We start from the raw sequence: 14,115 nt of genomic DNA, 5'->3' as shown, positions 1-14,115 counted from the left end.
AGCCAGCTTCTGGGGCCTGTTTCTCTGCTGATTACCATCCATACAAGATAAAACCCGGGTCAGTCAATGCTTAGCTTTTCTTTTGAAGCCTTTGACCGAAAAACCACTTGTTGCTGGGCATTTTTTTTTCCCTTCATGTGAAAATTTCAGTTTTCTCTGCGTTGTTTGGTGAACACTCGAACGTTATTTAAAACTTGGATTCTGAAGTCTCATCCACCGGGGAGCAGCAGGACAGCACCGCCCCGCCCGCAGACCATCTCGAGTGTGCTCGGGGACCCAATTTAATCCCAAAGTGCTATTACAGTTGTTCTCACCCTCCATTCTAATTTGTCTATATTTCTTAAAGCATTACAAACCTGGCACCGGCTTAGGAATCTATTGTGATGCCCCCAGGACACTGGGTAGATTACATGACTTGTGCGGGCCTCAGTTTCCTCATCTGCAAAATGGAAGAAATAATAACCGGCCTCAAAACCCCATCACTTGAGGCCACTCCTTTTCTAGATTACACCACTGAAGATACTTTAAGATCAGGCACCGCTGCTCACACCTGCAATCCTAGCACTTTGGGAGGCCAAGGCAGGTGGAGCCAGCTCAGGAGTTTCAGACCAGCCTGAGCAAGAGTGAGAGTCCCTCACTACTAAAAATAGAAAAACTAGCAGTTGTTGTGGCAGGTGCCTGTAGTCCCAGCTACTTGGGAGGCTGAGACAAGAGGGTCTCTTGAGCCTAAGAGTTTGAAGTTGCTGTGAGCTATGATTCCTCTGCACTTAACCCCAGGCTGACTGAGTGGAATGGCCTCCAAAAAAAAAAAGAAAGAAAGAAAAATACTTTGTTTAAATGGACAGTAGGAAAGGGAAGCTCCTCTGTAAATCCACGTCTTAGAAATGGCAGAAAGCAAACTGGAATTACTAGTGGCTGTTCATCCTTTTGTGTTCATCCTTGAAGACCCTAGTCAGGTGGGCTCAGGTCACATTGGGGTATTGGGGCAATGTTGCCTGAACCTGGCCATTAACAAACAACAACAAAAAAACTAAAACATTAGACAGTATCAACCCAGAGCCCTGCCAGGGGGTCTCTCCTAGGCACTGTGGAAAGGCTTAGGAAATGGGGGCTTTACTATGGTTTTAAGGACCTTGATTCCAAATCAGGCTATGCCAGTGACTCAGCCTGTGATCTCTCTCTTTTCCCCTTGGATAAAATGTGTATGATAATTCCTGCTTTGTCTTCTCCCACGATTCTGTGAGATGCACATGTAACAGGTGATGTGAGATTTCCTTAGGTTTATCGCTCATTTGCCAAAGAATTTATTGTGGTATTTATATGACTCTCAGTCTTCTTACCTTTCCCCCAATTCCAGATTGATTCATCCTCAAGTTTTTTTTTTTTTAAAAAAAGCACCATCAACTTTTAAGACATTTCACTTTATTTAAAAGAAGCCAATATACAGGATACAAAGGGCACGGTATTTACAACAGTACAGTAAACAGGTTGGTTTCCGTTAGGATCAGTAGTCTTTCAGTGAGTATAAATGCCCCTTCCCAGTGATGCTAGACCCAGCTGGCAGACAAACAGCAAAAGGAGGGTAGGATGGAACTATGAGATATGAAGTGTCCCAGGATGGGGCTAAAAATCAAGTAGAGGCTAAAATGTCCACAGAGGGGCCTTGCAGGGGAGGGCTTTAAGGGGTGAGTAGGGAGGTAGGGTAGTGAGGAATTGTCCCAAGACTTGACAGCCTGGGCCCAGGAATCTTCCACTCATGAGAAATTCCCTTAAAGGGAGAACCTGGCTTTACCCACCACCTCCAGAACCCCCCCGCCCAGGAGAGTGCCCTTCTACAGTAAAGTTCAATACCTCCAGGGGGAGGACACAGGTCTGGGAAACCCCCAGCACCCCAGTCCTTTACCCAGGGCCCCAGAAGAGGACAGCAGGGACTGTAGCTTGTCCTCAGCCTGGAATAGGCACAGCCAGGCCAAGGACATCCTATGTCACTTCCACCCCTGCTCTGGCTGCTTGACAGCCTGGGGCCCACTAGGGCCCAGGCCTGAAGGAAGTCATGTACCCCCTGAACTGACAGCCCCATTCCCATCCACTTGGCTGCTTCTCTACCTTTTGCCAACACAGCCAACTTGGAAATGGATCTCGGTAGATCAGACTTAGAGTAATGAATTACTCTACAATAGATCTGTCCCCTATCTAATACCCTCCTCCCTCCCCCCAGCCACCTCAATTCTGAATTCCCCACAGCCTGCCTGTCCCCACAAGTGCCACTCCAAGACTTCCGAGGAGCTCAGGGGTTAGAAGAAAGGGCAATGGAGTGAAGTGGACCTACTCTTGGCTGAAGGTGTTCACAGGTGTGGATGATCAGAAGTGAGGATGGAAGAAAAGAAGGGGAGGGTATGGATTATATTCAATCCTGTGGCAACATGCACCATACCTGGTCCACAGAAAAATGCTGGGCTACCACAACTGCCTACCCTAGATTTAAAAAATCTTTTCTTTCATAAAAATAGATGAGAGTCTCTTGCTTTATAAATAGATTATATTTAGCTTAAGTTACACCTTATATTATCCCCTACCCTGCCCCTCTCCTCCCAACCCAAGCGAGAGTGGTTTGATTCTCCCCAGGTCATCTGAGCCCTACCCACAGAGCTAAGTCCATGATGGTCCGGTGCTTCAGAGACCGGAAGATACATTGCCACAGGAAAACCAAATATGTTCGCTTGCCAATAGTATTCTTCCCTGCTCAGAGTCCCAGAGGAGTGAGTGTATAAGTGTATTTCACAACCAACCAGGGAGCCAATAGGACGCTACCCTCCCTGCCCCTCCCCAATCCTCTATATAAAATCCCCCAAAATAGGAGAGAGAGAGAGGACAGCACTGGAGAGCCCATCTGAGAACAATTCTAAAATACCAATGTCAATATGACACCGGGCTTAGATATAGAAAATCAAAATCAAGTATTTACAGCTTTACAAAGGACGGACCAATTCGTCCCAGCTAGGCCTGGTGCTGCCCCAGTGAGCGCTGGGGTCTTTCTTGGCAAGCTGTGGGCTCATGGCAAAGGGACAAGCAGGGCCCACTGGCAACTAACTGGAAAAAGCACATGGTGGGGAAGCGGGTGGCCAGGCCAGACCCAGGACAGCCTAGGGGGCAGCCCGGTCATACCGTGTGTGCCCTCCTAACCCAAACACCTGCCCCAAGTCCTTGCTCCCAAGGGAAGGACAGATAGTGAAAGCCAGCAGTTAGGGACTCTCAGGCCCATGTCTCTCTCTGGCTCCTGCCACTTTCAAACTCCCTAGGCAAATTCAGAGCACCCCAATTCCCAAAGACAAATGACCTATGTATGTATACGGGGAAAACAAAAATGATACCACCAAACACCAATCACCATGGTAACCTTAGTTACCCCCAAACACTCAGCACTGCTGCTGCCCCACTGTCTAAACTCTAAAGATACGTCTGTCACCCTCCCTGTCACCTTGAGGAACAATCAGGGCCGGCTTCCACTCCACCCACCCAACTTCCAAACCACACACAGTTCGATGCCTCCCTCAGCCCTGGGCAGAGGAGACCCACAAGGGCAGACATCCTCCTGCCCTCGTGGAAACGGAAAATCTTTTCAGCAGCTGAGGTCCAAGCCCAACTGGCTCTGATAACCTTTGGTTCAAATAAAGACAAAACAACAAAAACAACAACAACAATAATAATAACAATCAGGTATGTGTGAACCCTGTAACCTTTAGAACAAGGGTTAGTGAGGAGGAGAGAAAGGAGCTATCTCTCTGCCGAAACCACTGTCCTTCCAAGTACCATTGTCCCCTCAAGGAGCCTGTCTGGCTAACACGAGATGCTGACCATGAAAGGACCAATAGGATGTTCCCCCAACAAAACAAACAGAAAAACTCATGATGAAGGCCACCAAATTCTGATAAATTACATCATACAGCCACTAACACATTCTCTCTCTATACACATATATGAATACTATGTACAGTATTTTTAAGACTGAAAAACATGTGGGGGAAACGGAAGAGAGAGAAGGCCCTTAAATGTCTGTGGTACCCTGGGGAGACGATGATCCCCCTCAAACCCAGAGCCCCTTCCTCTGGCTGGGCAAGAGGCAGTGGTTTGAGTTTTGAGTTCTGGTCCTTGGGCGCATTTTGTTCCTGTGACCACCAGAGGGAGCTCCTGGGCCAACAAAACCCAAAAATCAGCCTTTGGGCCCACTGCAGTAGATACAAAACATTTAAAAAATAATAATAATAAAGCAAAGCCTGCTTGGCTGGCTCCAAGCTGAGATTTGGTGGGTGGTCTCAACACAGTGCCCTTCAACTTGGGCCCACTCAAGCCTTGGGGGAGATACTGGCTCAGATTAGCTCCCCAAAAGTCCATGAGCAGGGCAAGGATGGTTCCCTCCCCGGTGTCCGCTCTGCCCTCTTGCCTCCTTCCCCTCCCCTCTCCAATGCCTCGTTCTTGCCTGTGGCAGAACAGGGAGACAGTGGACAACCAGGCTTATGGGAGGCTGGCCCTGACCCGGGACCACGGGAAAGGAGTGAAGGCCAAGCCTGGAACCTTCAGACTTTCTCACAGAGGAACTGCAGATCTACAATTCTTGTACCATTGGTTATAGGAAAAAAACACGGAGTCATCAGAGCAATAAAAGGCCCCCATCCCGACCTCGACCCCACAGAGGACAAGCAATCAGACGGCCACACCTGCTCCCGGTCAGCGCCCACCCTCAGAGGCTGCGAGAGAGACCACCGTAAGCTGGGCCTCCCTCCCAGCTCTGGACAGGAGCCGCAAAGTCTGGGAGAGGGCCTGCCTTCCACAATGATATAAGGCAAGCTGCTTTTTTGTTGTTTGTTTTTTGCATAGTAGTTTAAACACAGTGAGGCTCGACCTTCTCCCTCACTGTGCCTTGTCCCCCACTTTGCCACTCGATCCAAACGGAAAAGAATGATTTGTCTTCCCTCCCTTCCTTTCATCTTTCTCTCTTTCAGGGAATGAGAAAATTGGGGACATCCCCACCCAGGCCTGGAAAGGTCACAGAGGCCAACGGCCCCTGTCCCAAGGGGAGGGGAGACAGACCACCCCGAGCCCCAGGTTAGTCCACGCTGGCCACAGAGGAAGAGAGGGCACAGCTCATGGCCAATCAGAGGAGCAGGTGGGAGGGCAGAAAACCACATTGTACCTAGCCTGGCCGGCCCTCACCTTAGACTTTTGTATAAAAACACCTGCTAGGAATAATTCTTTGGAGCTCAAAGTGGCTCAGCTGAAGGGAGAAGGCACAGTTAACACTGCATCGTCCGGACAGAAGTCTGCATTTGTGATGTGGAGAATAGAAATTGACAGCACCATTCCTTGGGTGGGTGGGTGGATGGAGAAGGGTCAGGTGGTGGTGGGCTGGGGTGGAAGGAAGCAGCGGTTCCTTGGGACCTCCAGAGAAGGAGGGCGTAGGAAGTCTGTGTGGCGAGAACTTGAGCCCACTCCGAGGAGCCTTCCTGGCCTCGTGAGGAGAGAAGGCAGGGGCCCCATCACCAAGACCAGCAGGCGTGTGGGGCCGCCGTCATCAGCTAACCATCGGCTCCACATCTGCCTCACGCTCGAACTCATCCTGGATCTCATCTGTACTTCCCGAGTCACTGCTGGCCACGGAGCTGGGGGATGGTGAGTTCCTGGAAGGCACAGGAGGACAGGGAACATTCAGAGAACAGCCTGGGACCCCTAAAGTGTCATGGAATGGGAAGGCTGAGCCAAAATCCCTCAGCTGCTCTTAATATCCAGGGGTGTCCAACCTGTGGCCTGAGGGCCACGTGCAGATTATTTGAGGCCTGTTTTGTTCATCTGTGGCGTTGGGATATGGCAAAGAGTATGTCCAGACCTTTCTTTGTGCTCATCAGCTTTAGTTAGTGTTTGCTTATTTAATTGTTGGCTCAAGACAACTAACTCTGCTTCCGATGTGTGGCAGAAAAGAGACAGGGTTGGACACCCTGCTGGGCCCACGAGTTGAATGTGGCTCTCCAGACCTCTTGGGACCCCTTGCCCTAGCCTCTAATTGGCCTACGTGTGCTGGCTGGCTTCTGTGGACAGAAAGCCCCTGGAGAACAGAGACCAGGAACCCAGCTTGGTTCTGACCCTCTAATCACCTAACACAGGTCTGGACACAGAGGAGGTGCTCAGAAGACCCCAGATGACTCAGTTCTCCCCACACAGGGTGGTGCTTAACAGGCAATCAGGTTGGAATCCCAGCTCTATCTCACATGAGCCAGGGTGAGAGGCCTTGGGCAGGCTGTTTAACCTGCCTAAGCCGTTCCTCCACCTGAACAGAAGAGGTGACAACAGCAGGTTCTGGGGGTTTGGTGAGTTAAAGGAATGACGGGCTAGGCAGAGGTCCCCACACACTGCTACCACAAGCTGCCTCCCCTCCTGTGCAGCTCAAGAGCCCAAGCTAGAAAAGCAATTATGATCAATGTATGTATCTGTGCTTCATGCCAAGCATTCTCCATGTATTATCTCACTTTGTTATTGGCATGTCTGTCCCCCAGTAAGGCTGTGTGTCCCCTGAAGGCAGGGGGCTTGTCTGTTCACATGCTGTGTCTGAGGTGCCATTCTCCTATGTACAGGCCCAGGGTTGGCCTAATCAGAAACAGTGGGGAGTCGTGCCCTGCCCACCTCCTCTACCCCTAGGCTGAGCAGAAAATGGGGCGTAAGCTCCCTAAGGGCAGGAGCCCTCCTGTCCGGTTCATCACTGGATCCCTGTGATCTCGCACAGAGAGGGCTCCTACTTGTATCTGCTGAATCGGGGGTGGGGGGCCAGCATTACAGGAGACTGAACAGGTAAATCACCTAGCACAAAGGTGCACTCGTAGTCAACGGATGGATGGACAGATGGACAGATGGGTTGGGAAGCTGAAACATGCCCAGGCCGCAAGTTGTGGCCCCAGAAACCCCTGCCAGGGGGGCCGGCAGGTACCTGTCTGCGGAGCCTTTGATGAGCCGGCGGCACGTCTCCATCTGCACGTCCAGGCCGCGCTTCATGCTACACATCTCCATGTACTCGTGTAGATGGCGGTTCATGTCGCTTTTGGCTGTGGCCAGCTCCAGCTGGGAGGAACAACGGGCAGCAAGGATGAAGCAAGTCATCCTCATGGCAGAACCCTCCACAGCCTCCCTCCTTGATGCCTCAGCAGCGGCGCCATCAAGAAAGCTAGCTCTTGGACACTGTGCCCTCGGGGTCACCCGCTGCTCTCTGCCCACGGGTCTCCACCCTCCAGAACTGCTTCTGGCCAGAGAGGAATAGCTGCTTAGCAACCCCTAAGCCGCAGCAGCCTGCCCTGAGAAGACCCCACCAGCACTGCAGTTCTGATAGCTCCACCACACTCAGCATCCCTGGGCTCCTTTATATTGACTTGTTTAGAAAGACCCTCCAGGCCCTTTCATGCTTGTGACCCTCTCTTCTATCAAGGTGCTGGGCTCCCCTTTCTCCTGCATGTAATAGCAGGAATCCTCATCTATAAAAGTGGTCCGGAGCACAGCCTCTGCAGCCAGAAATTTGGATTTAAATGCTGCTTCTTGGCTGAGAGGCCTTGGGCAAGTTACTCTGTCTCTTTGAACCTCTTCTCCCCCTCTGTAAATGGGCACATAGTCCCTGGGACATAAGATGGAGGTAGGGATCCTGGAACGGTGTACTCAGTGCCTGGCATCACTCAATGTCATAATGTCAGCTCTGGGATCACTATCATCTCAGCTGAGTACTTTCTTAAAAAATAACTCTGTGGGACGGGGGGAATCACCACCCCCCATTTCACAGATTAGCAAATTGAGGCCCTAAGAAGGATGTGACTAACTGGCCCAGAGCCAGGTGGGGAACAGGCAGGCCCCCTGACTCCCGATCCTGTGCCCTGCCGCCCCTGCGGCATTTGGTCACCAGGATCCTCAACTGTGTGGACCTCAGGGAGAGCCTTGCTCACAGGCTCACGGCCCAAGTGCTCACCTCGATCTGACCTATCGTTTCCTGGTACTCCTTGTCTCTCGTCTTGAAGAAAGATTCAGTCTCATGGATCAAGTTGCCCAAGTTCTCCTCTTGCTGGGGAAACAGAACAAAGAGGACTATTTAGCTGGGTGGTGGGGGCGGCAGGGAAAGGACAGGGACAAGGGATCACCGAAAGGAGGTTCCCCCCCCCCCACCGGTCCCTAGATTCACCTCCCCCTGCAGGTCAATAGTTGGATTGCAGTTGGTAAAATCCTCCCAGAGCAGCAGCGTGTCTTCATTCTCTTCCCATGTCAGGCTGTCACAGTCGTCATCAAAGTCAAAGGTCTCCCTCCTAGGGGGGGGACAGCAGAGGGCATGACTGAATGGAAGCTCAGCTCCAGGGGCCCATACAAGGGGCAGCTGCCCAGAGGGTATCCACATGCAAGGCCACCCTCAGAAAGACAGGGGTGGTGGCCCAAGGAGACATTCACCTTATCCAAAGAGTTCAACTCTTAAAATGCATAATGCAGTTAGGTATTATGTGTACAATTTAAAATGTGTGTTTCAGAAGAAGCCAGGCTTTCATTAATGGGGACTAAAGATACTTTCCTCCCAGGTCCAACCTTGTAAGTTTCCTCATTCATTTAACAGCTATTCCTTGAGCCCCCACTTTCAGTGAGACAATTTATATCATCTTCCCGGCAGCTCGGAAAGGTTGGTATTATTATTCCCATTTTACAGATGAAGAAAGTACAGCTCAGAAAGGATAATTCACATGTCCAAAGCTGCGGAGCCAGCACTGTAGCAGAAACTGGGGCCAGATCTGTTTCCTACAGCCTTTCCTCCTCCTCAGGATATCACCAAGCACCCCTTATGTGCTGGGCATGCGCATCTATTAAAATGCAACCGATTCCACCCGCAAAACAATCCTACAAAGTGAGGATTTTACAGGTGAGGAAACCAAAGCTCAGAGGGATCAGGTAGCCTTCTAGATGGACGCATAGTGTTAACTGGACTTGAATCCAAAGCCTGCATGACTTCTGGGCCTCCCTTTTGGCTCGGACTGGAGGTAGAGGGACCTACCTACCATCCAGGTTTGCCTTGGACCAAGGGGCTTCCCAAGATGCACTGGATACCCCAATTGCAGGAGACTGACAGATCACGCCATCCCCATTATATCAAATGGGAAGGCTGAGTCTGTAGGAGTTACATTTCTTGGCCCAGTGAACCAGAGACACAGAAGGCTGTGGATCCCGTCTGCAGGCTCTACCCAAGGCCTACACCCCTTCCTGAATCTCCCAGAGCACTGATCCCAACCTCTGGACAGTAGACTGGGTTGGGGATCACCCAGCAGGGCCCCTAAGAAACACAAGCAGGGAGTGTCCACTGGAGTTAGGCCGGCGGGGTGCCCTACTTGGTGCAGTACCCGAGACAGCCTACAGGTGGCTTGGCGAGTCCAGGGAGCAGAGAGGGGCCCACTGCACTGCCTGCTCTGCTGCTGACCACACTTCCTTCCCAGCCCTGGGATCTGAAGGAAACCCCAGCTGAGGGACAGGAAGCCAGAGGACTCGGACAGACGAGCCCCTCACTCTTAACAAATTTATAAAGCGGGGCTGAAGAGGAGAGTAGCTGGCCTGGTGGTGTAGGGAAGTAGCAAATTCCTCTTCTCCTTGGTCTGAAGCCCAAGCAGCAGATTTGGATCAAAACAAAACACAGCCCAGACTTGGGTGCCGTTATTCAAAGACTTCACTAGAACTGGCCTGGGGCAGCAGGCGGAGACATCAGGGGAAGAGAGGGCCAGCGCCCCACCCAGGGTGGGGTCAGCCGTGGCCTTGCCTGGAATTGCAGGCTGGAGTGGGGAGAATCAAAGTGATCAGAGGATTTTTTCTTTTTAACATAGGCACCTTTACAACCAGATAAATCTAATTCGATACTGAGCCTAGTTCAGATCCGTCACTACTCAGGCGCCTGTTTCTGTCACACGTTTAAACCTGACTTTGATCTGAAAGCTCTTTCTACACACAAGAGCCAGTGGAGCTCCCTGGGCCGGGCCCACCCCATTCCCAGTCAGCTTAATGATCTCCTGGGGACTTTATAAAAACAAAGACAGCCATTTCTTCAAATAAGGTCTTCAACTCAACCAGATGAACCCAGCCTGGGGTTTCTGGTGCTCAGGATCCTGTCTTAGGCTCAGAGGTGCCTAGGGCAATATTCAGAAAACCTAAACTAAATCAATGCTCCTTTTCAAAAGCCCCTCTTGTGAGCAAAAGATGAGACTATGACATTGAGGGGGGACTGTCAAAAGATGAGTCAAGAGTCTAAAGGGGCCGGGCACCGTGGCTCATGCCTGCAATCCTAGCACTCTGGGAGGCTGAGGCGGGTGGACTGCCTGAGCTCACAGGTTTGAGACCAGCCTGAGCCAGAGCAAGACTCCATCTCTAAAAATAGCTGGGTGCTGTGGTGGGTGCCTGTAGTCCCAGCTACTTGGGAGGCTGAGGCAAGAGAATCACTTGAGCCCAAGCGTTTGAGGTTGCTGTGAGCTATGATGCCAAAGTGAGACTCTGTCTCAAAAACAAAAAGTCTAAAGGTCTCCTCGCCACCGTCAAATAGCAACCCCCCAAAATATAGGCCCCATCTCAGTTCTGTTCCCCGGGGGATGGCAGGTTCAGGGACATGTCAGGCAAAGAGACTCCAGCCTGCAGGTTCTAACTCCTACTCTCCATTTCTCAGCTCTGTTATGCCTCACCTAGCAAAGGGACCAGGGCAGAGACAGTGATACTACAGTGGAGGCGATGAGGGAACCACCTCCCACATTCCACAGTGGGGCCTGGGGATTCTAGTTAAAGATGGATAAGGATGAAGATTTTTGGCACTGGCCAGCGCCTGTGGCTCAAAGGAGTAGGGCGCCGGCCCCATATGCCGGAGGTGGCAGGTTCAAACCCAGCCCCAGCCAAAAACTGCAAAAAGAAAAAGATTTTGGCACTGACTAGCCAAGGCCAAATGCCATGCTGCCCCAGGCCAACCACACCCAGGGAGGTACTGGCAAAGCGGCCCCCCGTAGGAACCAGCAAGGGGAGCGCCAATGGGGCTACTTGCTAATTTCCTACAATGGCAAACGTAAGCCTGTGATGCGACCTCACTGACCCACAGTGGGCAGACACACACACCAGCAGCTTTGAGAGATGGTACCAGCTGGCTCTGGCCACCCCTGGCTAAACCCAGCCCAGACTATGCCACTGTCCAGGCAGCATTTCATAGTGAGGTACACCACAGTGACAGACAGGCCCGGCTCTGAATCCCAGCTTGGCTCCGTGTTAGCTGAGGAGTCTTGGCCCAACCACTTCTCCTCTCAGAAGCTCAGTTTCCCGCCTCAAAAGGCTACTGGTAACCCTACTCCCCGGCTGAGGGGTGGAGTCAGCAAAGTGACATTTGTGAAACACCCCAGGTGTGAATGTCCAGAGCCTTTCCCAGGAGGAAAACTAGCAGGGTGGGTCTGGCTAAGGTCTGATCAAGAACAGCCCACAGGGCCAGGTGTGATGGCTCAGGCCTATAATCCTAGCACTCTGGGAGGCCAAGGTAGGAGGATCCCTTGAGGTCAGGAGTTCAAGACCTGTCTGAGTAGAGAGACCCCCAGAGGTCAGGAGTTCAAGACCTGTCTGAGTAGAAAGACCCTATCTCTCCTAAAAAAATAACTAGGCATGGTGGCAGGCATCTATGGTCCCAGCTATTAGAAGTCTAAGGCAGGAGGATTGCTTGATCCCAGGAGTTGAGGTTGCTGTGAGCTAGGCTGAGGCCATGGCACTCTAGCCCAGGTGACAGAGCAAGACTGGGTCTCCAAAAGAAAAGAACAGCCCACAGATAACACCATCACAGCCTCTTCCCTTTCTGGGTTCACAACAAATACTTCTATACACGACCAGGAGGGGACATCCTGGCTTCTGCATCTCAGGGGCAAGAATAGCCCCCACCCCAGCTGAAGCACTTGCCACTACCTCTGTTTTGGGGGGAAGTTTTAGAAAGGAAAGAACAAAGTAGGCAGGTAACATAAGGGCTGTCCAGATATAGCAGCCACTGTCCAGCCCTCAACTGTGCCACAGGCCCAAGAGAAGCTAAAAACATGAAACTTCCCAAACTATGTATGTTGAAAATGAATCTAGATTCTTCCAGAACATCATGTTACCGGCTACTCTCAGCCCAAGCGACCTGGAGAAGCGGAGAGCAGCGGGCAGCAGGGATACTCACAGCTGGTTGAACATGCGTTTCATCTCGTCCGTGATGTTCATGGAGCCGACCTCTTCATCGGAGAACCGGTTCACCTCCCCGTCCTGCTCTGAGATGTCGTCATCCGAAGCCACCTTACGCTCTTTCTTTTTGGGGACCACCTGAACCAGAAAGGAAGCAATCAAGGTGGCTGGAGGGCTCGGTGGGGAGGGAGGGTAGAGGTGGATCAGGAGGGAGCTGGCATCCCACGGGATGGATGAGCGAGGTTGGGGCCAGCCCCTGCCAGAACAGAAGCACAGATCATCTAAAAAGCAGGCGGTGTTAGCAGGAAGCATGACGTGGGGGACATGCAGGTGAGGACAGGACCCTTCCCTGCTCTGGGCAGCCTGGTTCTTGGGCTGCTCAGCTCACCCTTCACCAGAGAAGCAACCCCATGAAGAGCAGGCCAGACCAGGGCACAGGGTCACCTGGGATGTCTCAGAGCCAGCCAGAGAGACAGAGAACCCCTAACAAGGGCCAAAACAGCTCCATGCTGACCGGAGCCCTCCTGCTCACATGCAAAGGCCACAGATGGGCTGCCCAAGGTTCCCCAAGCTTCCACGCCCAGCAGACAAGACAGGAGCAAATGGAAACTGCATCGGTCTCCCTTGCTTCCCAGCAGAGGGGCAGCAAGAAGGCGTGGAGGTGGAGAGAAGGCCCTGGGGAGGCCCAGATCTGGCCCAGCAAAGTCCAAAGTCACACACATAAAGCAACAACACACCCTTCTTGCCCTGGGCTCAAGCAAAAGCCAAACCACAACCCAGAACTCAAGAAGCAGCCTTTGGAGAATGACGTGTGCCTCGTTCAGCCGGGCTACCTCCCAAGCTCTCCCTGGAGGACAGCCTCACTTGCGCTAACCTGATCGCCGTCTCTCGGGGGCACCCACACTTGCACGTTAGGTCGGGGGGGTATCGAGAGCCTCTTTGGGGGGGAATGAAAAATAGTCAGAGGCCAACAGCTCTTCTGGGTTTTAAGGCCCACCTGCCAGGTCTCACACCAGATCCCCCTGTTGTTCCCAAAACCTGGCCAGGGTTCCCCAACCATGGGGATGCCACCCACTACTGGCACCCAGAGGAAAAGGCAGGAAGCAGGGCAGTGGACACAGTGTGGCCAGGAGACTGAGTGCTGTGGGTCAGGAGACCTGAGCTCCTGCCCAGCCCCAATGCTATCTTCCTGAGCACATCACAGCTTCCCCTAAGCCTCAGTCCCCACGGCCATGGGACGAAGTGGTCAGACCTGATGGCAAAGTCAGATGGGCCTATGAGTCCATGAGTCCCTGACCCTACACTTTCCTGGGGAGGCCAGAGGCTCAGGCAGTGCCACCTCTTAGGGAAGGGGAGTGAGTGGGAGGTGGAGGGAAACAGGAGTTGGCCAGGCGGGGACGGAGGCCAGGGCTGCTCTGGGGGAGGCAAAGGGGACAGCTGATGAGCAGGGCAGCCCTAGTCACCTGGAAGATCTTGGACACGTCTTCCGAGTTCCGCTGCTGCGCGACATCGCACAGCTTGGCTGTGATATCGATTCGGCGGCAGATGTCCATGTCCACCTTCATAGCCTTTTCTTGGATCTTTGTATCCAGGTCTGTCATGGGCTGCAGGGAGGACAGCAGGGGTTACGTGAGCGAGGGATGGAGCAAGCCTGAGGGGCTGAGCGGAGAGGCAGGAGGGCCCTGGGTGTTGGCGGAGGTGCAGGGGGGAGGGAGCCTTGGGATCTTCCTGGGAGTGAAGGGCTGTGTCCGCTGCTCGGGATGGGGAAGGGCTGGGGGGTCTGGGGGTCAGGGCTTCAGTGCCCCCCAAGTGGATGGTGTGAGACCGTGTGTGCTGGTCTCCCTAAGGGCTGCAGGGCTTCCTCTCAACAGCCTCTGGGTCAGTGTTCATTTCGTTAGG

The 14,115-nt window shown here is 52.6% G+C and overlaps 1 protein-coding gene across 1 annotated transcript in view; it reads right to left on the bottom strand.

Moving 5' to 3' along the window:
• Positions 1–5,304: 5,304 nt before the first annotated feature.
• The window catches only part of IFFO2 (intermediate filament family orphan 2), a 43,158-nt gene continuing 34,347 nt past the window's right edge, over positions 5,305–14,115 (bottom strand). Inside the window, exons 4-9 of the mRNA XM_003783848.3 lie at positions 13,680–13,820; positions 12,215–12,354; positions 8,204–8,324; positions 7,994–8,086; positions 6,974–7,104; positions 5,305–5,675 (exon numbers count right to left, since the gene is read on the bottom strand). Coding sequence (XP_003783896.1) covers positions 5,570–5,675; positions 6,974–7,104; positions 7,994–8,086; positions 8,204–8,324; positions 12,215–12,354; positions 13,680–13,820 — 732 coding nt within the window. The 3' untranslated portion in view covers positions 5,305–5,569. The remainder of the gene's footprint in view (positions 5,676–6,973; positions 7,105–7,993; positions 8,087–8,203; positions 8,325–12,214; positions 12,355–13,679; positions 13,821–14,115) is intronic.

This window comes from Otolemur garnettii, unplaced genomic scaffold (assembly GCF_000181295.1).
Source record: "Otolemur garnettii isolate 467f Iridium unplaced genomic scaffold, OtoGar3 scaffold00009, whole genome shotgun sequence".
NCBI classification, from domain to species: Eukaryota; Metazoa; Chordata; class Mammalia; order Primates; family Galagidae; genus Otolemur; species Otolemur garnettii.
This window is presented reverse-complemented; position numbering and strand designations above follow the sequence as displayed.